The sequence below is a fragment of the Condylura cristata genome, unplaced genomic scaffold (genome assembly GCF_000260355.1).
Source record: "Condylura cristata isolate star-nosed mole 26May11 unplaced genomic scaffold, ConCri1.0 scaffold00011, whole genome shotgun sequence".
NCBI lineage: Eukaryota > Metazoa > Chordata > Mammalia > Eulipotyphla > Talpidae > Condylura > Condylura cristata.
This window is the reverse complement of record NW_004567112.1, coordinates 3,818,783-3,843,328: the sequence shown is the minus strand read 5'-3', so window position 1 is coordinate 3,843,328 and position 24,546 is coordinate 3,818,783. Positions and strand designations below refer to the sequence as shown.

General features: G+C 56.8%; 1 protein-coding gene across 1 annotated transcript in view; it reads left to right on the top strand.

Annotated features, from left to right (window-relative positions):
* The window catches only part of DMBT1 (deleted in malignant brain tumors 1), a gene marked incomplete at its 5' end in the record, with an annotated part of 142,832 nt that overhangs the window by 48,163 nt on the left and 70,123 nt on the right, over positions 1 to 24,546 (top strand). The window contains 3 exons of the mRNA XM_012723453.1: positions 19,536 to 19,850; positions 22,615 to 22,644; positions 23,693 to 24,007. Of these exons, the coding sequence (XP_012578907.1) occupies positions 19,536 to 19,850; positions 22,615 to 22,644; positions 23,693 to 24,007 (660 nt within the window). The remainder of the gene's footprint in view (positions 1 to 19,535; positions 19,851 to 22,614; positions 22,645 to 23,692; positions 24,008 to 24,546) is intronic.

Below are 24,546 nucleotides of genomic sequence, written 5' to 3'. Positions count from 1 at the left end.
GAGCCCTGGGGCCCTCGGCTCGCTGCCGCGGCCTGCCACGCGGGGCCCCTGTGAGTGAGGTCTCCAGGGGGCTTGTGGAAATGGGGGGGAGTTCAGACTCGGGGCCACAGATCAGGCACTTGCAAGCCACCCTGAAGTGCCAGGGTTTCTGGCTCTGAGTCGGGCGGGACCCTGCCCTGAGGCGTCTGCTAGGCTGAGTCTGACTCCAGACGTGATTTGTGCAGGGGAGACCCAGCAGGCCAGCAGCCACGGGGGGAGCCCTGAGCACCCCACCGGTGTTGTGGCCACGCCGCCGGCGGACAGGAGCTGCCTGAGAACTCAGAAGCAGCTGCGGCCTGGCGCCCCCCGGAATATGCCGGCCCCTTGGGGACCCGCCCCTGATTGGTACTGCCCTGTCCAGACCAGCCGCTGCCCAGCCAGCACTAGCTCAGAGGCCGCCCTCAGCTCCACCTGACAGGAAGACTGACCGCAGGCCTCCGCCCCCCGCCAGGAGCACAGCAGGGCGCAGTCCCCTGCTCTCCTGGGCACGGGGCCTGCTCCAGGCCTCCCAGAGAAGCCGCCCAGGCCCCACTCACAGGCCGCCCGTGGACACCGGGGCACGCTGGGAACATTGCCCCGTGTCGTGGGGCCCACAGTGGTCCGAGGAAGATGCCTGCGGTTTCCCTCGTGAGAGTGGTCACCCCACCACCCCCCTTTCTAAACAAACAGAATTCCATTTTGTGCCACTGAGGGCTTGGCCGCTCCTGCTGGTCCCGTCCCCCACTGGCTGCAGGTGGGGCCGGTGCGATCTCATTGCCCCCGCCCACCGCGGAGTGTTGGAATGAGGTTCTGTCGGGCAGGCTGGGGCCCAGCGGGACGGGCTGGGCCCCTGGGTCAGCGGCTCGCGGGCTGCTCCCTTGCGCCCTCACCGTCTCCATTCTCTGGCTCCTTCGTCTCCCTACAACGTGACTTTTCAGCTGCCATTGGGGGGTGCCACCTGCTGTGCCCACAAGCCTGGGGGCCCCAGGCCAGCGACCCCCACCTGCGCTGGGCCTGCTCTGCTCCCCATGGTGCCTGGTGGCCATCAAGGTCGCAACTCGCACCTCCCTCCCCGTGGCTGCCGGCCCAGACTCTGCGCCTGAGCCCAGGAAGGGGAGGAGGACAGGATTGGAGCGAGGGGAAGAGCTTTATTTACAAGAAGAAATATGAGTGGCCAGCTCCACACGCCAGGTACAAACATAATGGGGCCTACTAAAGGCTGGAGATGGGGCCCCCCCGGGAGCCACCCTTCCCCCACTCCAGACAAGCCACACGCGGGGGCTGAGAGCAGCGAGGCGGGCGTGTGGGGGGCAGGACCCGGTGAGAGGGCGCCTGGACAGAAAGGGGTGGCCATCCCCCGGAGGCCCCAGGGTGCGGCCCAGTCTCCCGCCCCCCACCACCACCCTCTAAGGCGCGGGGGACAGCCTGTAGCTCCGACCTTCCCTTCTCTTTCCAAAGAAGGACTTTAGGTGTGACTGGTCTTGCCAGGAGGCGCTCAGGCTGGGCCGGGACCCTCCGGCCTGTCGCTCCCCCTTGCGGCTCCAGCCAGAGGCGCTGCCCATCCCGGGAGGGAGACGGCTGCTGGCCTAGGGCCCAAGCCGAGGAGCAGCTCAGGAGTGCGACACTCCCCTGTTACGGGAGGGGGGGGGGACGTCCTCTGGTCTCCGTGCGTCATGGAGACCAAGTTTGGGTTTCTGGGTTCCATCTGCAGGGAGCGGAAGATGAAACAGGTGATGCCACACGTGCCTCCGCCCCCCAACCCCACCATCGCTTGTGCCCCAGGGAACACTGGCAAATGTGGGCTGAATGATACTCGCACAGGGCCTGGAGGACCCGTGGCTTCGCTCCCCAAACCCGTGTTGCCATTCCAGAGCCCCAGGTGGGCGTCCAGGAGAGGCGGAGGCCACCTGCAGCCCAGGTGAGGGGAGGGTCCCGGGTGACCGCCCTTCCCGCAGACAGACAGACTTTGCGCTCCTTTTCCGCACCAGCCCCGGCCTCCAGGAGGAAGCCGGTGCGCAGGCGCCATCCCGGGCGGGCAGTGGCTGCCAGAGGGAGGCGCTCAAGCGCGATCACCTGCCGCTCCTCGCACAGCTGCACCTGTGCGCAAGAACACGAAATCCCGTGCGCGGATCCCGGACCCGCGGCCCGCCGGAGCCCTTGGGCGGTTTGGCCTTCGCTGTCCGTCTTCAAACGTTAGCAGCAAACCGCACCCGACGGCCTGCCCACTGGCTTCCTCCTGTGACTTGTGCAGCGACGGTGACGCAGGAGGTCGGAGCGGTGAGCTGGTGCCTGCCCGCTCCCGGCCCTCGTCTGCTGTGCGGCTTGTTTGCCAGGGATCCCATCTTTGCGTGCCAACGCAGGTCGGTCGAGCGAGATTCTACGGCGCCGTCATGGGTTGAGGGTGGAGGTGGGGAAGGTGGAGAGGCCGCCTGCCCCCCGAACAAGCACGTGGCCCACACTGGCACAGCTGCTTGGCTGATCATAGGTCTGGGGAAACTGGAAATGAAAACGGCTGAAAATCTGTCATCCAGGACAGGCATCTAGATCCCAGAGTGCAGTTTCTTTAAAAATTCTTATCCTCTGTTGGGATGTCCAGTGTGCATTTGAAACTGCGTCTTGTCCCTGGTACTTACTCTACAGAATGCAAGCCAGGGCCGTCGAAATACAGATGCACCAGCCAGGCTCACTGGCCACAGGAATATTACTCAGCAATCAAAAAAGATAAACTCAGACCCTCCACTTCTTGTTTCTTATCAGTGTGTAGCTGATGTGTTCACGTACCAGCTGGAGGTCAACGCCAACTCTTTGGCTGGTCTCCGCACCCGGCCTCTGGCCTGTGACTCACACCTGCCCGCGGCCTCACCGCCTGCACGTGTTAGCCACTGCCCATGTCCCGTAGGGGGTTTCTGTGCGCCTGTCCTGTGAGAGCCAAGGCTCGCGGCCTCCGGCTTGTGGTGAAATCGCTGAGTCTCTTTTCCTAAATCTCAGGCGTCCCTGACAGTACGAACCCCCCACCCCACCCCCACCTTGCTCTCGTGTGTCTGAGGCTGCTTTGCCACAGGTGATGACTATTTCTCTCACCTGAGCTGGAAAAATCGCTACAGACACACCTGGTCTCTGGCCGGGCGTGCTGTGGGACTTCTTGGCCGTGAGTCCGATGCTGAGCAATACTTTTGGAAGATGTTTTGAGTTTCTTCTGTTCCTTGCCAGTCAGCAACACATACCCTGCGCACAGGTGGGAGCCTCTCAGAGGTTCTGAGGTGAGTGAAAGTGCGGGTGTTCGTGACACAGCAGCCTGCGGGTTCGATGCGTTTATGTGGGTGGCAGGGTGTGAGGAGAATCAACAAAAGAGGGGTGCAGGAGTGATAGCCTTCGCTGGGAAAGTCTGGGAACAGGGGAGCCGCCTCCGAGGGGCAGGGTCTGACTCGGAACACCAGCAGGCGAGGCTGCACCATGCCGCAGACCCGCCTCAGGAGACCCGCCTCAGGAGACCCACCTCAGGAGACCCACCTCAGGAGACCCGCCTCAGGGAGTCAAGCGAGTGTTTCCTCTGACGAGGGCTCAGGGCGGCTTTTTCAGACTGAAGTTGTCGTTTCCGGGAAGACCCATCTTGTTCTTTCCTGTTCGCCCTCGTCACCTGACTCTGCTTCTCTCCCCCACTGAGAGCCTCCAGTGGCTCCTACTTCTGGGACGGGCCAGCTCGGCGCGGCTGACCCGCACCCCTGCTCCAACCACCCTTCTCCCGTCGGGTCCTGCTGCTGGTGGGCTGTGACTCACTGGACTGGGGCTGCTCGCTGCCTCCTCACCTTCCCCTTGGCCTGGAATCTCCTTCTGCACCCCGCAAACTCAGCTGCCTCTGCTTCGTGCCGGGGCTTGCCCCCATGTCTGGGCTTGGGGCTGACGCTGCCACGGTCTTGTGACGCCTCCTGGGGTCCGACTCTGTGCCCTCTCGGACTTCAAAGCCTGCACTGGAATGCCGCCATGGCCGCCGCGACCATCAGTGGGAGAAATAATCCCCATTTCTGACTGTTGCCCACCGGTCACCATTAGCTGCTCTGCAAACCTTGTTCCCAGCCCTGACCGGAAACCCTAACAGCCCCTGTTTTCTTCAGGCAAGCGAGACAGACCTGAGAGCTTCCTATTTCTTGTTCAGCCTCGCAAAAAATGCCTTTTCTCCAATCTGATGGGCTCTGCAGGTTGGGCAGCTCAGCTTTGTTTGATGAAACAGTCGACGATACCCTGTTTATTGGTTTGCACTTGGCCTGACTGTTGAACGTCCTCTCCCTGCTAGCAACTTGCCCCTTTCTGCTGAGCCAGAACATGCCGGGCAGTGGACGCAGTAGGGCATCTAGGTGCTCCAGGCTGTTGCTCAGACTTGCCCAACTTCTCAGGCTTCTCTGAAATCCTTCCAGATCCCGGTCCTCCGCCTAGGGTCTTCTGGCACTAACGTGACCCTGCTCCAGGGCGAACCCTTCCACAGTCTCCCTGACCCTCCCAGAGCCCGGGTGCTCTCTCCCGCCTCCTCTCCCCCCACCACGTACAACTCTGGTGGTGTTCAGTATCCAATGTCATCTCTACACTACAGTGTGTTCAGGATTCGGTTCTTTAAAGAACGAGGGAGGGTGAAGGCCCCTGAAGGCGCTCCCAGGACGACTGTGCTGTTGCGTTTCAACCCCGGGCAGCAAAGGGAGGGATTTGGGAATTATTTCCAGCCCTTGAGTCAGTCCCAGCCTGTGCGGGAGAAGAAGCAGGTCCCTGGGCTGGGTGTGGCCTGGCTCACAGCAGGGTCGGCCCAAGGCTGCAGATGTGTCAGCCAGCAAATCTATGCTCCCATGGACCCAGGCACTAGTTGTGAACTCCCAGAAGGAAAGTCACCTACTGACCTGCAGTTGACTAGAGCCACGTGGGGACCCCAGCAGAGACCAAGAAAACCGCTCAGCTGAGCCCAGCCGAAACCACCAGTCACACTGATGGTTGTCATTCAAGCTAGATGGCTGTCGTTTACAGGCTGTGTTGGTGGGTGCCTGTTTCACAGACTGAGGCAGGCCCCAGGGGCTAAAGGCGAGTTTTGCAACCATCCCAGGCTGGGTAGGTTCATGCTGGTTCTAGCAAGTTGGAAGAGAATTTTGGAGCCCGTGGGGTCATTTTCACAGGGTTTCCTGGGGAGCAGAGGGAGCAGCCAGCAGGGAGACAGCGCCCTCTCATCCGCTCCCTCCTCAGCACAGGTGTGCACACTTGCACGCACACACACATCCACGCTCAGGTGTCCACAGCCAGGCACGGGCGCCCCACCCACGCACCTACATTCACAAGATCAAGGCCACGGAGGCCAGCGATGTAAAAAACCGGGTTGACTTCGTTTATCCTACAGGACAAGGATGTGCCAGCCCCTTGGCAAGGCCTGGGCGTGGCTGAGGGGAGGACTTGAGAGTGGAGTTGCCTGAGAAAAGGAAGTTTCCACAGCGAGGCCTCGTCTCGAGGCCCCTGGAGTTTGGGCCCCAAAGGAAAATGGCCGAGCTGCAGGGGCATCGGACTGGACCGCTCGGGCACCAGCGGGAAAATGCCTCTCTAGTGGTACTGAGAGGCGGCTCTGTGCCCATTCCCACTCCACACGCCTTCCAGGAGGCAGGTCTTCCGCCCAGCAACGTCCTGATGCAGCAGCAGCAGGTCTCCAGGGAATTCGGCCGCGTGCAAAAGGTTTCGGTTCGTCAGGCCGGTGATGCGCCGCTCCGGCCTCTTGGTGAGCAGGAAGGGCTTCCGGTCGTTGGGGTGGCAGGCTGGGGGCTTCTCGGGTTCTTCCGACTTGAAAGTCACCTTGATTTGTAACTTTTGTCTTCCTGCGTTTTCATCCTCCGCCTGGTCCCTCTCCTCTTGCTTGGCATCAGCGGGGTCCCGGGGGCCACCGTCACCCTCGTCTTCCCCGGCCTTGCCTCTCAGCTCCGGGCTGAGGCACTCCCCAGGCAGGAACAAAGGGCCCCTGCACCTTTCAATGTAGGGTAAGAAGTGCTTAGTCTGCAGGGCCCGGGCGAACTGCATCCTCTCGATGTGCTTGGTGATGGTGAGCCTCTCACGCCGCGGCATCTGGAACTCCTCTGCGGGCACGGTCACCTTTGCGGTCCATAATTTTTCCTGGGGCCCGCTCTGGGAGCAGGAGAGGGGGTGCTGCTTTTGATACTCCATGGCTGGTCTGTAATCTGAAGACAGCATGTGGAGTCCTTTGAGCATCTTCCTCTCTTCATCTTGCTTGTGAGTCAGAAACCTCCTAGCTGCGACGGTGTGAACACCACCTAGACGCTGACGGCAGGGCGGGCGTTAAGGCCTCACGGGGCCAGGGCTGGCCGCAGCGGGTCGGGCTGCAGCACCCGCTCCCCCGTGGCTGAGTGAGCCCAGCAGAGGGAAGGAGGCAGACTGTGGGAACCGGACAAGCCGGGGCCCGGTTTGGACTCCCCTTAGCGACGATGGGTTTGAAGGAATGAAGTTGGCCTTATGGGGCTGCGGTGGGCGCCGGGTGGGAGCTCAGCGGACGGCAGCCTCTGTCCTTTGCTGTCACTTACAGCTAAAGTTCCAGTTGGGATTTTTGAAACGAGCGTACTCTGCTCTGCAGGGCAGAAGCCTCGAGCAGACTCGGCCAGCGCGGGGCCACTGCTTGGGAAACCTACTCCCCGGGTCCTGAGGTCTGCTGCCCCCGGCTGCCCCCTGCCTAGTCAGCTGGTCCCCGGGAGGGGCCCAGTGCGCACCCTTCAGGGCACTTACGAGCAGCTCTTTCTCCAAGGGGGAGTACCTCCCGAGGGCGATGCGTTGGTCTGGTCTGTACTGTTTGGTCCATGTCCTGGAAGGCGGGGAAGCACGTGTGTTAGAAATCCAGGCAACTGCCCGCTTTTCCCTCTTGCAGTGGGAAACCTCACACGGGGTCTGTCTAGGTGCCCAGAGCAGGCCGCCCGGCCTCCCGGGGGTTCTGTTGCCAGGACGGGATCCTGCACACCGCCTCCTGGAGGTGGACAGGCCGCAGCACAGGGCACACTCACCCCAACAGTGACGCGGAGCACAGACCCTCCCGGCAGCGCCGAAGCCCCTTGTCCTGGAAGTAGTCGAATGCGTTGAACGCTTTGATGGACAGCCTGTTCTTACTGGCCTTCTCTGCAGGGCTCCTTACTTGGGGCCTTTGACCTTTAGCCTTGTGCTTTCCGGGTTTCTGATAGAAAGCCTCCCATTCTCTGATCATACTCTGGCTGTGGCTACAATGGGGCTGTGACTGTCTGGGGCTGCTGCTCATTCAGTTATTGGGGCTGCAGGGGCAGTCACAGGGTCCTCTTGCGTCATAGCTGGCCTACTTGGGAGCTATTGTGAGGTTGACTTTAAGGCGTCGATGACCCCTTGGGGATGAGCCCACACTGCTGGTCCTGGTGGGCGGAGCCAGGCCGGAGCCAGAGGGTCGGCTGGGTGGCCGGGGGTGGTCACAGCCAGAGGAGCTGAATCGAGGGGCCTCCTTGCTGATGGTGTCTACGCCCTGGGGCTGGACTGCTCTGGTGCGGTCATGGCCAGGAGACACATTTGAACCGAGGAGAGTCCTTGAGACCAGGACTCAGGGACAGCTGGGGTGAGAGAGCCCCAGGCCAGAGGGGCACGGACCGCACTGGCCATCCTGGTGTGTCTCTCCCTGCCAGCCGCGGGATCTGGCCCTGACTTGAAGGTTTCTCCAAGGAAGTGACAGGACACAGTTCACAGAAGGCAAATGCAGCCGGGGTGGGGGGTGGGGGTGGGGGGGGCCTGAGTGTCTGCACAGAAGAAACAGCCGAGAGGGAGGGAGCGAGAGGGAGCCTGGTGGTCCAGGAGCTGGGGGTGGGGGTGGGGTTTGTCCTGAAGACAGACAGCTCCTCCCTTCCAACAGCATCTGCAGCAACTTACTTTTTCAAAACAATTTTCACGGAGCCGTCATTCACATCCCAAAAAATTCTCCTGTTTGAGCTCGCGACCCAGGGACTCTTCGTAAGTCTCTCCCAGGTTGTACTGCTGTCTCTAACCCGCACCCCATCAGCTCCCTCGGGCCGGGGTACAGCCGTCCCCTGGAAACCACAGGCTCCTCGTCTCCTTTCCGTGGCTCCAGATTTGCCGCCGAACATTTTCATCTTAACACAGCCCCGTCCTTCCGGCTGCAGTGACCCCTTCCTCCCTGGCCTGCTGTGGTAAACTCGGGGTTTCGTTGTCCCTGTCACCCCAAGTGCAGCATGAGTCCAGCCCCACACACCTGCCCCTCCGCACACAGCCGGAAGTCCAGGCTGTAGCTGGGGTAAAGCTCAGCTCTCCAGGCCCACTGGTTCCCCTCAGAGCAGGCTGGAGAACCTCTTACCCGTCCATCGGCAAACACAGACACGGCTTAGTGGCTCTGGACTCCATCAGATTACGAAGGGAGGGTGTTAACTGTGGTTTCCCTTATCTTCAAATATCAACTTCCCGTATTAGCCTGGCAGGAAGATGGCGCCTGGCAAACCCGACTGTGACTCTACAGCATGGCATTCCAGGCAGACGGTGGGCCGCCTCTTTGTAACAGGAGCACCCCAGGCCGCTGGTAGAGAGGGACCCAGGAGGGGTGGCTGGATGGGATTAGTCGGGTTGCGCCCTGGTTCGGCTGGGACCACTCTCCGGGCAGCTAACTCCCCACAGAGAAGCCAACCCAAAAGGGGAGTGGCCACCCAGGGGACCCTCTTGTGGGGTGGGGGCAGGGTCCCAGCTCCCCACCTACTCTCTCCCCCAAGGTGGTGCCTTGCAGAGTTTAGCAGACAAAGAAGCCAGTGTCCTGGGGGAAGTTTCAGTGATTTGCCCAAGGTCACTGTATTTAAAATTAGAAAAAAAGAAAACAAAACGAAAACCCACCAATCTCCATATAATCTGAGGTTAGATGCCTCAGGAAATGGTGTGGGGCTGAAGGTATAAATCACTCCGATAAGGAGATTGAAACTGAATGGGACACTGGAGAATTCAGGAGGTGTTTACCTAGAGGAGCTGCGCTGAGTCCGTGCAGACCACCCCACTCCCCCCCTCCCCAAACAAGGAAGCCAGACCACCTGACTGGGGGCCACCCTGACTCAGGGCTGGTCAGAAACATGGAATCCGCGACCACCGTACTCTGGCCGGTCTGAAACAAGGGAGCCGCGGAATGAGCAGCAGTGGTGGCTGGTGTACGCGAGCATGGACCATAGGAAGGTGGCCATCTGCGAGGACGTGTGCCTGGACTCTGGAAATACACATTCATGTTTAAGATGTATTCATCAAGTGCCTAGGAGACACCTGCTCCCCACACACCCCACCGCAGCATCAGTAACTGCTGAAGGGGCCGGATGATGGCCAAGGGTCGAAGCCTCCACATCACACTTACAGCTGTGTTACAGTACACGGTGGGGGTCCGGGCCCCGCAAAGGGGCTTCCAGGTGTATGTTATGGGGGCTCCTTAACCATCAGTAAGAAACAACTGCTGTCTCTGGGGGGACGGCCATGCCCCTCGGGCGCAGGTCTCAAGCCTGCACCACCTCCAGTTCTTCAGGAACCATCACCAGGATCACCCCTGGGGGGTCGAGCCGACTGTGTGTGTCATAAAATGCAGGGTGTCGGTAGCTCCCTGTCCCTGGACATGTGAGTGTTCTGAATCTGGGAGCACCCTCTTATTTCTGTGGGTTTGCAAATGTATGAGACATTGGCCTTTTCCACAAATCGAGGTGCAGCTTAAGAGTCATTTGGGCTTCTTTGCCCAACACCGCAGGATGGTGGAGAGCTGACCTGTCCAAACTGTCTGGGAGACCCCTTGCCCCACTTGGGACTCAACCAGGGAGAAGCCTGGTTCTTAGGAGAAGGAAGAGGCCACCGAGCATGCATTAAGAAGCTGTGTGAGTTACGGTATACAAACACGAAACCGTCTTATCTTAAACCCTGGTTGGCAAAGCATCTCCGAAAGATACTGGAACTCCTGTGGGGCAAGAGGGAGGGCTATATGGTCTATCTTACTGGGGAATCTGACCCCAACGAGAGGCCATTTGCTTGGTTTTCCACTGTGTGCCTTGGAAGAGAGTCCTGGAGGAGACCCAGGTGGCCAGGGCTGAGAGGCCCAAGCTGGCCACCTGCACACCCACTGGGCTTACGTGACACTGAGCCTCCTTTTCACTCCAGTTCACTTGACTCTAGCAGCAGAAAACCAGGGTTACGACTTTAGTAGCAGTGTTCAAAGCAAGCAGCAAAAAAGTCATTTGTGGCGTCTCGCAGGGCCCCTGGGCTCACGGTCTGGGCCGCCTCTCTCCCTGTGTTCTTGCCCCAGTGACTGTCACGATGTCACTGTGGCAGCCTCCACCACATCATGGAGGCCCAGCCCCTTCCCTGGGCCCAGCGCATCCCAGCAGCAGCCACTCCCAGTGGACAATGGGAATTTTGTTACTGAACACCGGCCTGAGTTTCCCTCAGCTAATACAAAGAAACAGTGTGAGGAAAGGATAGTGGTTCAATTTGTTGACAAATGGGGAAGGCAGCAGACTCACGTCTGAGAGACCACAGTCCTGCTCATTGGCAGGGTGCAGGGTTATTTACACAAAGGGAGGGAAAGGGGGATGGGCGAGGGTCTGCAAAGGGGAAGGGTGAGGGTCAGCATGGAGATGGCGACAGGTGGGTGCAGGCATAGCTCTTGCATGGCCCATGACCTTGACTGGCAGCTGGACTTGGATACCGAAAGGCCTGTGACGCGCATGTGCCCTGGGGGACACTCTCAAGGGCCGGGTCTGAGCTCCAAGAACGGGAGAAAATAGGTCATGTGACAAGCAGCCGCATCTGAGAAAGACAGCAAAGAGCATGTCAGGAGAAGTGTCGGGCGGGTGCAGGGCTCTGCCGGCTGGGGCTGGGCAGGTGTGCCAAGAATTAGAACACCAGATCTGGAGTTAGAATAAGTCAACATGCTCTTGTTACAGCTTGGTAATGTGGGGTACACAGGTTCAGCGCATGCTGGACTCAGCGGTCATGTTGATTTTTAGATGACGCCCGAAACGTGTATGTTACAGTGCGATGTTACTTCAACAAAAATGGGGGAAATAGAAAAAAATAAAATACCTGATTAGGTCACACCTCATCCTAACATCTGCTATTTAGTGGCTTTTAGGAGAGTCAAAAGAAATAGAACTGTATCAAGGTCATCTAAACTAAAGGATCTAAAAAATTACCTTCATATTTTGAAGAGTTAAGAGAGACTGCAGCTGACTGACCTTGAGCAGGAGAGTCCATTTCTACGTGACTCAGTTTCCCCATCTATTAAGTGGAAGTAAGACTGGCTGTTCTGTTCCCCTGAGAACTATCAACTAAATGTGAGACACTCGCACAATCAGTCGGTGCTAGACAGATAGGAGGTACGTGAGTACTGTTCACCTTCATCTTGCCAACGCCTTTGCAAATTTAGTTATTCTATTGTCCAATCTTCCAGCTGCCCAGCGTCTGTCCTGGGCTTCCGTCTTTCCCCCTGACTCTTCACTTAGCTTTTGTTTTTTTTTTTTAAATCTTTTTAAAGTCTATGCCTTTTTTTATAACAACTTGAGAGTCTTTTTCTGGAAGACGATGACATAGCTGCCATAAGCAATGTGCAGTGAATGCAGCCCCAGCAAGGGCTGGATTTAGCCCCCCGCACTTACAGCCTTCTGAGCTGGGACTCTCTCTGCCCCCATGGGAGGTGTAGACCCGCTGGTCTTTGGTCTCCATTCAGAAGGAGCCCAGAAGCCATTCCCACAGGACAGGGTGGCCACACATTGTCCCTTCAGATCCCCGGTTTGTAGAGTGATGTTCTTACATCAGATTAGAGCACGCATTCCATCGGAAAGAAGAAAAATACTTCTCACAGCCCAATGTGTCTGCAGAACCTTCTCTGCTTTCCACTGTTCCCATCAGAGATTGGGTCAGGCATTGCTTCAGAAGTGGTGTTATGACCTAAGCTCAGAGCAGAGAAGCCTCTGAAATTATGGGCTAATAGGGTACTACAAACCAGTGATCGAAGGAGAGAGAAAAATCTGTTAGGGGAGCAGTCATTTGAAGGACGTCAGAAAGGAATGAAACGGCAAAGTTCAATCTAAAAACTGAAGCACAGGACATCATGTTGTAACAGGGGGGTCCCTAGGAAAAGGGGGAGTACCAGGTTCCCTGCCCCGCCCAGAAAGAGGGTGGAGCTGAGCAGAGAAAAAGAAGAGAAGAGAAGGAAGCAGATGGAGAAAGAGGAGACTTGAGGAAGCCACATGGAGCAGCGAGCATGTGATGAATAAACCATGCTTGTTTCTTGGCCCTGAACTAGCTAAGGCAGGTGTGGGTGAGAGACCCGTGGGGAGGTGACTGTGGCAGTGTTTATATGGATTTTGATTTTGCTCTTTTCCTCCCAGACTTATCTGGCCATTTCTAACCCTTTTCCATGGGTCCCGGCCAGAAGGTGCTTTAGTCTAGTGGCAGCTTTCAGGCCTTGCTCTGGGCCAGTCCCTTTTGGGTGGACTTTTGCCCACGAGGGGATGGGTGACTTCAGGTGTTTGATTTAGAAGTTTTATTCTTTGTGTTCGTATTGTATATTTACTGTATTAAAGTCTTTTTGCGGCAGCTGGCAGAACCCACTTAGAGCAGGCAGGTTTGGGGCTTCAGGGGTGCCCCCCTCTCCCTGTCCTGGAACAGATTTGATGCCCTGTAACAATGTGAAGCAGCATGTAAGCAGAACCGCACACAGCATCACCAGCAGGGCTCAAAGCCATGTAAAGGGAAGTCCTGCCCTCAAGCATTTGCACGCCAGTGGGAGAAACAAGACCCAATCACTGGACAATTACAGCAGCGGGAGCAAGTGGATGCTGTGGCGATGAGCTGAAGCCGCCGAGCATAAGGGAAAGCTTCAGGGAAGGAGGCACGGCGGGCTGGGTGTGCGAAGGGGAGTGGATGTCAGCAGCTTCTTCCACTAGGAGCTGCCAAATGGCTCGGACAGGAAGGACGTCTTAAGCACACCCAGGCTCCCGCTGGCCTGCCCTCCCTCTAAAGGGCTAGTGTGTCCCACCTGCCTGGACACAATGTGTGTCTCTCTGATGTCACTCCTAACTGTCCCATGGAATGTCTCCAGTCAGGGCAATTGTCCCCCCACACCGAGAGCGGAAGCAGACGAGCCGCCCGCCTGAACGCGTGCCAGCCCACACCTGGGAGGGCGTCACAGCCCACACCTGGCAGCAGCCCGCCCCCCGCAGCTAGCCAGCATATAAAGCTGAAACAGCCTGTTTTCCGGGAGCTGGAAGCTTCCCAGCATGGGCGGCCCGGCCCTCCTCCTCTGGCTGCTGCTCTTCCCAGCCGTGGTTCTCCATGAGGCAGGTACGGCCGCGAGGACCCGGGGCTATTTTGCTCAGGTCTTGCTCCCTGGCCTGGCGGGAAGGCGGGGTGTGTGCCTCCTCCCCCGCTGGAGAGCTTCACACGAGGCCCTGGCCTGGCCAACTGGGCTCTACGGGGCTTAGACAGCCCAACCCCTGCCAGGGCGTCCTGTGACAGTGATCAGGGCGTCATCATGAGCAATTGAGGGACGTGGGGGCACGTGTGTCCTTCAGGTATATGTTCTGCTTACTAGTGTTTAAAAATGCAGCTCTGTGTGTAGGATTCTGAAGAGAGGTAGATGAAGAAGGAACACTCGCCCCTAGCATAGTCAATCCGGATGATTAATCTGGAAGATGTTCTTTAGCTTATATATTGACGTTTAGCGCTAAACGTATTAAATGACCGTCACCATCTCCTATGGTTGCTGAGAGGAGTTGTAAAATGCGTAGCAGAAGGTGTGATCTATTTGAGAGGACCGAAAATTGATTCATGGAGTCTTCTAAACTAACAATCTGTGTCTTTCTATACAAAAGGAATGGTCAATTTGGTGTTCCTGATCTTAATTTAATTCGGAACTAACCTAATTTAAAATACCTACAAATTTTGTGTGTGTGTTCTGCAAGTAATTATATAGATATGATTATGTCAGCTACCCAAACATACTAGAGTATTAAGAGGATTTAAATGACTTCTGAATCCTTTAGGATTCTAGGGCTTGCTTCTCATTTATGTATCCATGAGGTCTGCGTTTGGGAATATGGTTTTAGGACCAGAAACCTTGAGATACTTAAAAAGTTCACACTCACTGGCCATGTGAACTTGGGCAAGTTTCTTAACCTCTACACGCTGCTGTCTTCTCCCACGTAGAAAGAGATTGCATCTTTGGATTGCTGGGTAGTTTTAATCAAATAATGTTCGCAAATTACTTGGAACAGTACCTCACATATAGGCCACACTTGCTCGCTCAATATTAGCTATTACGATAGAAGCTGAAATCCTGAATTGTGCATTTCAAGCTGGAAATATAGATTATCAGATTCAGACATAAAACATTTTAAATTCCCCCAAGGGACCAAGATGCTTTCGATATTCCGGGCAATAGAGTCAGTATTGTTAACAAACCAGCACGGTGTCTGTCCCAGGCAGCTGCATGCCCTGAAGGGTTAGATGGACGAGAATGGGATTGTTGGGGCTTTCCGAAGCACAGCAATTCTGGAAGCTTTCTGGGATAATTTGACATTTAAATTGATGATAGGTGTTCCAGTCTTGCCAAGAGAGTGCTGACTTGAATGGTGCTGAAGGAAGCAAGATCCCATTGGGCACTGTAGGGTTAGATGGTGGAATGTGACCCAAGACAGTATGGCCTGAACCTAATGACCCCTGGCCCCTGGGCTTTATTTGAAGTGTGTTGTACTCATGGGAAGTTGAATTGGACTATGATCTGTCTGGAATCAGAGATCTTGTGAGTTTAGGATACAGGTGAGGAAGAGGAATGGCGAGCCAACCGCCACCCTGGGATAGTGAGTTTAATAACTCCTGGAATTGGAAAAAGAGGCACCCTAAAATTCGGTGATTCTCTTAAGACTACACCCTAATAACTGCTTCGTCATGCGTGGGAGCAGCAAAAAGTGGGTCCCTGGAAGCTAGCTAGGCTTCACTGCTGGTCCACTCCATCACACTGAAAAGCCATGTCAGAAATCAGCCAAATGATGGCTGTCAATCACATTCATTGGATGGTTAGGTGATGTGGTTGCAACATTCAGTACTTCCTCCCTATGCTTTATTTTTCATTGCTGTATAATATTTCTTTAAATTTTTTTTACATCATTCTTCATTTTGTGCATTTTTCATCTCAGTTGTAATCCCCATGGGTCCCTCTGTCTTATTCTGCACTCCTTGAAATGTACAAATTTACCACCCAGACCAGAGCAGTTGGCCACACTGAGGACCCTGGGTCCCTCTCCATAAATAGTTTGTTCAGTGAGCTGGGCCTTCACCCCATTGGCTGATGTCTTGTGGAGCCTCTCAAAATCAAGGTGACAGTTATGGGGCCACTTGTCCTTAGTTGCTCCAAACCTGAGCTATGCAGGAGTCTCGGGAGATTCGAGACATGATTCGCAAGGATCTGTTATCGCCCAGGCCATGTTCCCGAAGGTTCTCGGGGCCCTCCTTTATCTTCAGTCTCTTCCCCAATCCTTTTCCGGGGCTTATGCGCTCAGCTCCCCTATGCACTCACAAGAAGTGGAGGTCGCCCTACAGTTTTTGGGGTGTGCTTGTGCTCTTCCCGGACTGTGTGATTAGTCACCTGAGACGGCCTTAGTGGCTTTTCAGGCTCCGGCCTTAGTGGCTTTTCAGGCTCCGGTGCTATTGCACAAGCGTCTTACGGACAATGAGGCCAGTGAGACCTTCCAGGAACAGGCCCCTTTTGTACAATGCAGCTCAGGGCAGTCTCCCTGACAGCAGAAGGGGCTGGCGAGCCCACACCACTAAATTTGGCGGAGCTCATGGTGATTTGCAAGTAAATTGTGAGGACAACGGGCAATTTGTCAACCCTGGGAGAGAGAAGGGCTATTTCTGAAGCTGTGACTGTTTCCTGGTGTAGACTTTCTCCGGTCAGCATGGCCCATGTTAAGTCGCTGAAATCATCTCAGACCCACGCTGGGGTCAAGTTACACCCCATCCGTTGTGGTGCCCCGAGACCCAGCAGCCGTCCCTACGGCGCCTTTCTCTCTTGTGCTCCCAGCCAGCCCTCTGCTCGTCACACTCACATGCACACTCACACTCACTCACACACACTCACACCCAAAACAAACGCACCCATCCAGCCGCTCCTTGTTCACACCCCAAAGGAGCCCTGTCCCCCCTCATCCAGCCCAGTGCCATCCCCGCCTCCCCAGGCCATCAGTTATCTCTTGGCTCTAGTCTCAAGTCCTCCTCCCCCCACCGCCCCTCCTTCCCTCCCTCGTTCTCCCCAAACCCACCCCCCTCCGCGTGAAGCATGAAACAGATCAAACGTTCTGTGAGCGCCTGCCGGCCTGAGACAGGGACCATCCCGTGCGATGGCATAAGATGCCTCATGTCGCTCGGGGAAGATGCTACAGGCCCATAAAGCCCCCCGAGGCCCTCCCCTGGTTGCTGTCCCCACTTCTTGCCGTTCTTTCAGCAGCTCTCTGCTCACGCTGTGTGGCCCCTGCCCTGCTGCTCCTGGGACGGGGGGCTGAGGGGTGGTCTTGGCTCTGAGTGTCCCCACTGCCAGGGCTCCTCCCCGCCCTTCAGGCCTCCTCAGCCTGGGTGCTGGCTTTCGCTTTCTTAGCACTGAGCACTTGCCAAGCGGGAGCTAGCTCACTGGTCAGGCTTCTGTTCTGTTGGGGGACGGGGGTTGCTCAAGAGGAGCAGGGATTTTCTGGCTTTGTTCAAGAGCCAGGAATAGTTCTTGGCACAAGCACGTACCTGAGAATTCAGCCAGTGTTAGCTCTGGGGGGAGGAGGGTCCAAGGTGAAGTCCTGGACCCGGGACTAACAAACAGCCCTGCTTGGAACTGCCCCTGCCTCTCAGTCCTCGAGAGGGGGTCCGCTTGCCTGTTCTCAAATGCATGATTTCCCCCAAATCTTCAACTTGTCTTTTCACGCTTTTCTATCTCCCATGTTCCACGGATGCTAAAGTCACAGATTTTTGTGTGCATAACAATCACACGGGGAGCCAGTTACCAACACGCGTGTGTCTTCACACCACAGTCAGGGTGATGGGGTGGGGGGGGGCGTAGCCCAGCGGTTTCTAGTCGAGGCCCTCGGGAGGCCGCCGAGGGCCGCACTCACGCTCACGCGCCTTCCTCTGATGGCGGCAGCTGCCCGCTCAGCGCCAGGCCTCCACGCCACTGCTCCTTCCTGGCGTCCCTGGGCCAGGGTCCTCCCTGCCCTCCCCGCGCTCCCCTGCGGAGCGCGGGGTCACACCTGGCCGGCTGCCAGCCCCGGCCAGGCAGGGTCTAGGGGCCCTGGAGGGTGGGACTCGTGTTTGGAGACAGCACTTAGATGGAGTTATGCACCTGCCCAGAGTCTGCACGGGAGCCGGGCTGCGGAGGCACGCGGCCGGAGGCAACCCCCCAGGGGAAAGGATCTGCGATGGGAAGAAAAATGGAAGAATAAAGACGGGAGCCACAGTAAACCGATGAACTCAGGAAACGTTCAAAAACACCGAATGCACTGAAAAACGTGGCTGAGCGTGTGTGCAAACCACTGCTCGCCTACGGGAAGCTTCAGTCTGGGCTGCAGACGCCGCGGGTGCTGCCTAAACACTCCGGCTGGAGTGACGGCGTGGACACCAGTCGCCACGTCAGAGCAACCCCGGCCCAGGGCTAAGGGGCGAGTCCAGAGCGCGGGCTCCCGGGCCCGCTGCCCGCTGGCTCACCGGATGGTCAACACTCAGACTCCTGGGCCCCTCTGCTGAGCCTGGAGCTGGTAGCTTCAAAGTGGGGCCCAGGGGACATGTTGGGGGCCCCTGCTGGGGACGTCATTTCCTCTCTCCCGGTTCTGAGCACCCAGATTCCGACATGGCTGATGTTTCTTAGTTTGCTCCAGGCGGGACGTCAGACCAAGGCCCTCGCAGGCCCGCCCTAAGAGAAGCGCCCCCCAAGACCCGCCTGAGGACCGGCGAGACGGTGAGTCAGAGCCAGGCCGGCGCTGGGGCCTGGAGGAGCAGGGAGGCGCGGGCAGGAGGCCCCTGCAGGGAAAGCGCGAGGGACCGTCCCTCCGGCAGGGAGACCCTCTTCCCTGTGACGCAGACACTCTGCACTTCTGCTTGCCTGTCTTCATCTAGTTTTGTGGTCCTTCTGCCTGTAAGACTTGAGGGTCTCCATTAGCTGTGCTGGGCTGTGCCATGGCCTCCCCAAGAGCTTGTCCACGGCGCTGCGCCAGGCGTGGGCTGTGCTCCAGGAATCTGCCTCCCGGGCATGTGGGTGCTGGGCGCTGAGGCCGCCCTTGGGGAAGCAGCTGCGGTGATGCAAGAAGGCAGAGCCACCGGCTGAACGTGCCCATCAGTAGCCAGCCCGGGACCGCACCTGTCTCTAGCCACCTGTATAAAGAGGGAAACAGTTGCAGGTCCTGAGTGCTCCCTCTGGGCCGGGCACTTCCTGTGCGTCTCCCTCACTCATCGCCTTCCCAACAGGGAGTGTACCTTGTCTCCACTCTGAGGCGAGGACAGCGCAGGCAGCTCCTGGCCCTCCCACCCCAGGAGGCCTCACCTGCGCAGAGTGTGTGTGTTTGGGGGGCGGGGAGAGTCAGGAGCTCATGCCACCCCGTCCCATTTATTCAGAGGCAAATTCCAGGAGCAAGTTGATAGCCCTGGGTGGGACCTCATGGGGATTAATCCGTTTGCCCTGCACTTGAACTTCCTGACACCCTCCACTCGGCACTGGGAACAGCACAGCCAAAGTCCAGGGCCTCGGTGCTGCTTCTTAAGTGCCCAGAGCCTGAGAGCTTTGTCTTCTTAGACGTGGGAACATCCAGAGGGAAGTGCTTTTTTTTTTTTTTTAATTTAATTTAATTTTTTTAAAGATTTATTTATTTGTGCATACAGAACTGGGGTTCAGGCCAGAGGCTCAGGGGCGGCGAGAGGCTTCACCAGAGACAGAGTGGGGAGCAGGACAGGCAGATCCGAAGTCCACTGCTGAGGGGAGCAGCGGGCGGGTCAGGAGAGGTCTGCCGCGCCATGTGGTCACCTCCGGGGCATGCGGGGATCGGACTCATGCGGAAGTGGCTTTAGCTTCTCAGTGCTGTGCTTCAACCCACTGCGCCACCAGGGAGGGCCAGAGGAAAGTGCTTTTGACAAGAAGGAAGCAGAATCTGACTAGCTGCCACAAGGCACCCCAAGTAGCCCCAAGTAGGCCCCAGGACTGCCCCACCTAAACAGGAGGGTCCTCGGAGACCTGACGGAGGCGCCCCCAGGAGCAGGAGTGAGCTAGGGTTCTGCCCTCCCCCTCCAGTGACCTTGGGATGCTGCTGCCATTGTCTACACCCCGCAAAATGGGACCATTAATGCCCGTGGAGGGGGCGTGAGCCTTAAAGCCACGTCTCTGGCAAGGCGCAGCCTGAGCTGGGAGCACAGAGGCCCCCGATAAGTCACAGTCGTTGACTCTGCTCACCAACACGGTGCGGGGTGGGGGTGCTGCCTTTCTCCCCAAGACTGGCTTGCTGTGAAGCTCGTGGACGGCTCTGGAAGGTGCTCGGGCCGAGTGGAGGTGTATCATGAAGGCGTGTGGTGCACGGTGTGTGACGACCTCTGGGACGAAAAGGAGGCGCAGGTGGTGTGCCGGCAGCTGGGCTGTGGGACGGCCGCCTCGGCGCCCGGAGAGGCCCACTTCGGCCAGGGCCCGGGCCCCATCCTTCTGGACAATGTGCAGTGCTCCGGCACCGAGGCCGACCTGGGCCAGTGCTCCCACGCCGGCTGGTTCTCCCACAACTGTGGGCACGGGGAAGACGCTGGCGTCATCTGCTCGGGTAAATGTCTCTTCTGAGAGCTGCGCTTTGGCTTTCCAGTCATTCCCTGCTTCTCCCCGAAGCGGCTGGCACCCCCAATCCAACTCCCATCTTCTTGTGTTTATTGAGAAACCAGCGGTAGCCACACTGGAAGGAATTTGGGTTAGACACGGAAAGTCCCCCATGGCCTGGGCAGACTCACCTCTGCCCCCTCGTGGCAGTCCAGCGGTCAGGGCAGGGCAGGGCAGGGCCCATACCGCGGGGAGCTGAGTTGCTGGGCCAGTGTTACCTCCGGGGATTTAGCAACTTGTTAGGGGACTGTTGAATGGTGGCTTGAAACAAGGCCATCTTGTCCCGCTGGGGGACATTTAGCAATGTCTAGAGTCACTGGTTTGTTCCAAGTAGGGTCTGTGACCGGCACCTTCTGGGGGAAAGCCAGAGATGTTCTAAGGATCCTGCAACACACAGGACAGCCCCCCACAGAGAGGCTCTGAGCCCCAAATGTCCAGCGATGAGATGAGAACGCTGCTTTACTAAAATCAAGCATCTGCCACTGAATTTGCTCATTTTAATAAGTACCAGTCAATTAATAATCAAGTGATAGTCCACTAATAATCACTTTACTAATGAAAACGAAGCTCTCTATCACTCCTTTCTCAGCCTCCCTCCATGTCCCCCCATACTTCCCTCCGGTCACCCCTCCACTGCGTAACATGGATGAAGTCTCACACTGTCATCTTGGGGGCACTAATCTAATTTCTGTCAAGTATGATACAGATTTACCAAGTCTTTATCATGACCTCGGTGTGTCGCGTCTCCTGGCCCAGGGACGTGGACTCTCGTGAATGGTTTCGCCTCGGAGCACAGAGCCGACACGCCCTCCCCTCAGACAGGCTCACCCTTCGATTCCTGTTCTGAGGACACCGGGGTTCTGCAGTAATTTAAGTCAAGGTCAAGGACCCCCACAAAGCCCTGAGGGCGCCGGGCTTCAGCTCCAGGACCTGTGCCCGCACCAGAGACACCTCTGCTCTGGGAAAACTACCCTGAATGTAGGCACAGTTGGCACATGCCCGGCGCTGTCTTGGGCGCTCTGTGAGCCTGTCCAACCTACTTCAGGTTCCCGGAAGCACTTTTTTTATTAATTTATTTTCACATTTTGTGCCTTTTTCCATCTCAGCTGCAATTCCCGCGGACTTCCCACCGCCAATTCACCTGTGTGCCATCGCCATAGTCCCATGCACTTTACCCCCCATTTTTGACCCCATTTTGACCCCACTCCCCTCTCCATCCCGGCGAGGAGCTGGAAGGGATCATGCTTAGTGAAATAAGTCAGAAAGAAAAAGAAAAATACCGGATGGCTTCACTCATAGCAGGAGCATAAAGGACCGAGGTGGTGGGGGTGAAAAAACAAAAAAACAAGGAGCAACTGTATCCCAGAAGCACCCCGGCTCCGGCAAGCTCCCCACATGCAGAGACTGCTGTGTGGCCCCAGAACCACCTTCCATGTCATCAAGTCACCCTACCTCTGTCCTGTTCCTTACACGCTGTTTTCTCTGGAGATGTCAAGAGGACGCCAGGACATATTAGCTGGAGAAATGAACGCTTGACTCTACCCATGGGAGAATGAGTGTTCATGATGTGGTCAGTTCTCGTATTTTCCAGACAAAAGTTTCAAAGAGCACCGGCTGCCGCCCAGGGTTGCTGGCCCCGTATTCAGCGACCAGTCACATTGGTTCTGTCTCTCCCTTCCCCCCCCCCCGACTCCCCAATTTCAAGTTGAGGAACTTAAAAGGCCAGCCCTGCTTGTGTGGATCGGACTGTGGCCGAGTACAGACCCTTATTTAGACTGAGATGTTTGTTTTTCTACCTGATGCAGAAAGCGCCTCCCCTTGTGATGGATGGTCCTTTTGGAATAACCATCCGTAGGGCTTATTCCAGGCCGAACTTGTCCCTGGGGTCGCAGCCATGGACAGCAGCTGACCCTTCCAGCAAATGCAGGGCATTCCAGAAGTTTTATCACCTCTAAGTGATTCAAGTTAGACTCAACTTTCTTTTCTTTCCCCCTAGAACATGAGCATGAAGCTTCAGGAGCTTGGGGTAAGAATCTCACTTTGATATACTTTGATAGAACATCCTTGAACTTCTTGTAGCAACTTCACAGTAGGGGAGGGGCGGAAGACATGTAGAGAATTCAGTCGAGAGGACTCAACAAGGGAAAAAAGAAAAACAACAAAATCAGGAAACTTCCCTACCTTTAACCCGGTCAGAAACATTTTCTCCCAAAACTGTTTTGTTCCTGTTACCCGAATGTATTCTAGAAAACTGTGGAGTGAGGATATGAATGTGACTTAATGAATTATTATTCACAGATGTAAGTGAACTACTGACACCCTAATAGCACCCTAAATCCAGCAAATGCCAAAATGGGTGGGGACAAACACAGTCCTTTAGTTAAACTGAGCTGTTCAGGACTTTCTTCAGGAATCCCAGCAGTGCCGGAAGACACTGTGAGCGCTGCCTCTCGGCCTTCCCAGCAGGAGATGCGCTCCCCCACGTAACCCAGCAAACACACCACTAAGGGACACCTGTGGGGGCCCTGAGCTGCTCAAATCCAGTCAGTTTCTCGCTTGCGGCTCAGCGCGCCTCCCAGACACAGTCCCCAGCACGTGTGCTTGGCTCACGACCCACTGCCTGAGGCTGCCGTGTACATGCAGGGCTCCCCCACAAACTCGGGGTGACTATTTTGCACAGCGGTGACACCTCACTTTTTTCTGTTTGCTCTTAGATGCTGAGAGCCTGGCACCATTTCCTGGCGGTGAGTCAAAGCTTTCTAACTCCTCAAGTGAACAGTCCTGCTGGGTCGTGTGCACCCCAGTGCTGGCGAGGTCCCCAGCCTTAACAAATGCTGCCAGACAGATGGACTCGTGGGGAGCCCTCTGTACTCACCTCACTTAACCCTCTGCTCCCAGAGCACCAGGGGAGCTCCTTCCCTCTTCCCACCCTCCTTGGCCACTTCACTCCTTCCTGCTCAGCTTCCAAGCCTTGGGGACACCACCCCCTTCTTAGAAAAGTTCTCCTGCAGGCCCCAGTCCCGTGACCCATGTCCCAAATATGATGTGGTCCTGCTCTGCTTTCTGACTCTTAGAGTAATTACAAGTCTGAACTCCACTCAGGATTAATGAAACTGTTACAGGGCAACCCAATGTGAACTGGGTTGCCTGTCGGTGGGTCCTCACCTACGCACTTAAGATTTAATCGTACTGCAGGTACACACACAGAAAGGGTCAATGATGGACTTAATTATAAAGGAAAAGAAAAAGGAACAACCCAGGGAAAGAGAAAGAGAGAGAGAGACATTAACTAGAGCATCCTACCAGTTCCGCTGACCTGGAACCCCAACAGCACACTGAAAGCTCATCAAGAGCCAAGCGACCAGCCACCAGCACGAGGCCAAGGGAGAGAGAGAGCCAACCTGGCTCCTCCATACACCCCAGAATCTCACAACGCCTGCTCAGCTCCAGCCTTGGGTCCTCACTGCCCGCTGCCATTTGGTGCTGCCGGAAGTTATAGTTTCAGTGACTGGAGTTGGAGGTGGAGCTGTAGCTTCAGTGACCACAGTCAGGGGTGGAGTCCACAAAACCTGTACCTGCAGAGTCCGTTCAGGACACCCTTTCCCCCAACGAAACCGCCTCGTCCAGCCCCCTCAGCCAGACTCTGTCAGCAGGACCAGGGCTGTTCTGGGCACGGCGCCGCCTTGCTCTCTGCTGACCCCCACACGCTCGGGCGAGCGCCATTGAATGGCAGGCGAGGGTGGAGGCAAGGACGCGCCTCCTCCTCCAAGTCCTCCTCTCTGTCCTTGGCAGACTGGCCGCAGCTGCAGCTGGTGAACGGGTCGGGGCACTGTGCCGGGCGCCTGGAAGTGTTCTACCTGGGCGAGTGGGGCAGGGTCTGTGACGACAAGTGGGACATGAACGAGGCAGACGTGGTGTGCCGGCAGCTGGGCTGTGGCCGCGCCCTCGCCGCCCCCGTGGAGGCCAAGTTTGGCGAAGGCGAAGGCCGGTTTCTGCTGGACGACGTGGACTGCACGGGGAGAGAGAGCTTTCTGGGCCAGTGTCCCCACACCGACTGGTCCCTCCATAACTGCGGCCCAGGAGAGGACGCCAGTGTCGTCTGCTCAGGTAAGTCCCTGGTGCGGAGCTCGGCATCCGCCGGCTTCTCTGGGAGGCTCACGGGCCAGGCTTGCCCTGGTGCCAAGGCCCCTCCCCACCCCGAGGGAGCCGGAAGTAGAAGGCATCAGTGAGCTGGGCGTCGTGAGCCATGAGGCGGGGTAGGAGGGCCACAGAGAAAAGGAGCGGAGCCATCGATGGCCCATGGCAGGCCAGAGTCCAGGGCTGGTGAGAGGCACACAAGTCGCCGTGACGTTCACCCCCTGCACCAGCCTTTCCAAGACAGATGCTCTGTGTCTGTTGGCTAACGAGCCCCCCAACAGAGGCCGGGCATTGACATTGCTACCTGGGCATGAAGTTCTTGCATTTTAACGTTCACTTTTCATGATTTAAAATTCCTTTCTAGAAACAGCTGCTTTTTTCCTTGGTTATTCACAGAGACTGAGTATTTAAAGCCACTGCTGGACACATTTATGCTTTTGTGTTTTCAGCCTGACAGTTTTTGATCTGCCAGCTGCCTGGGCAGGCAATGGGTAGATCATAAAGAAAAA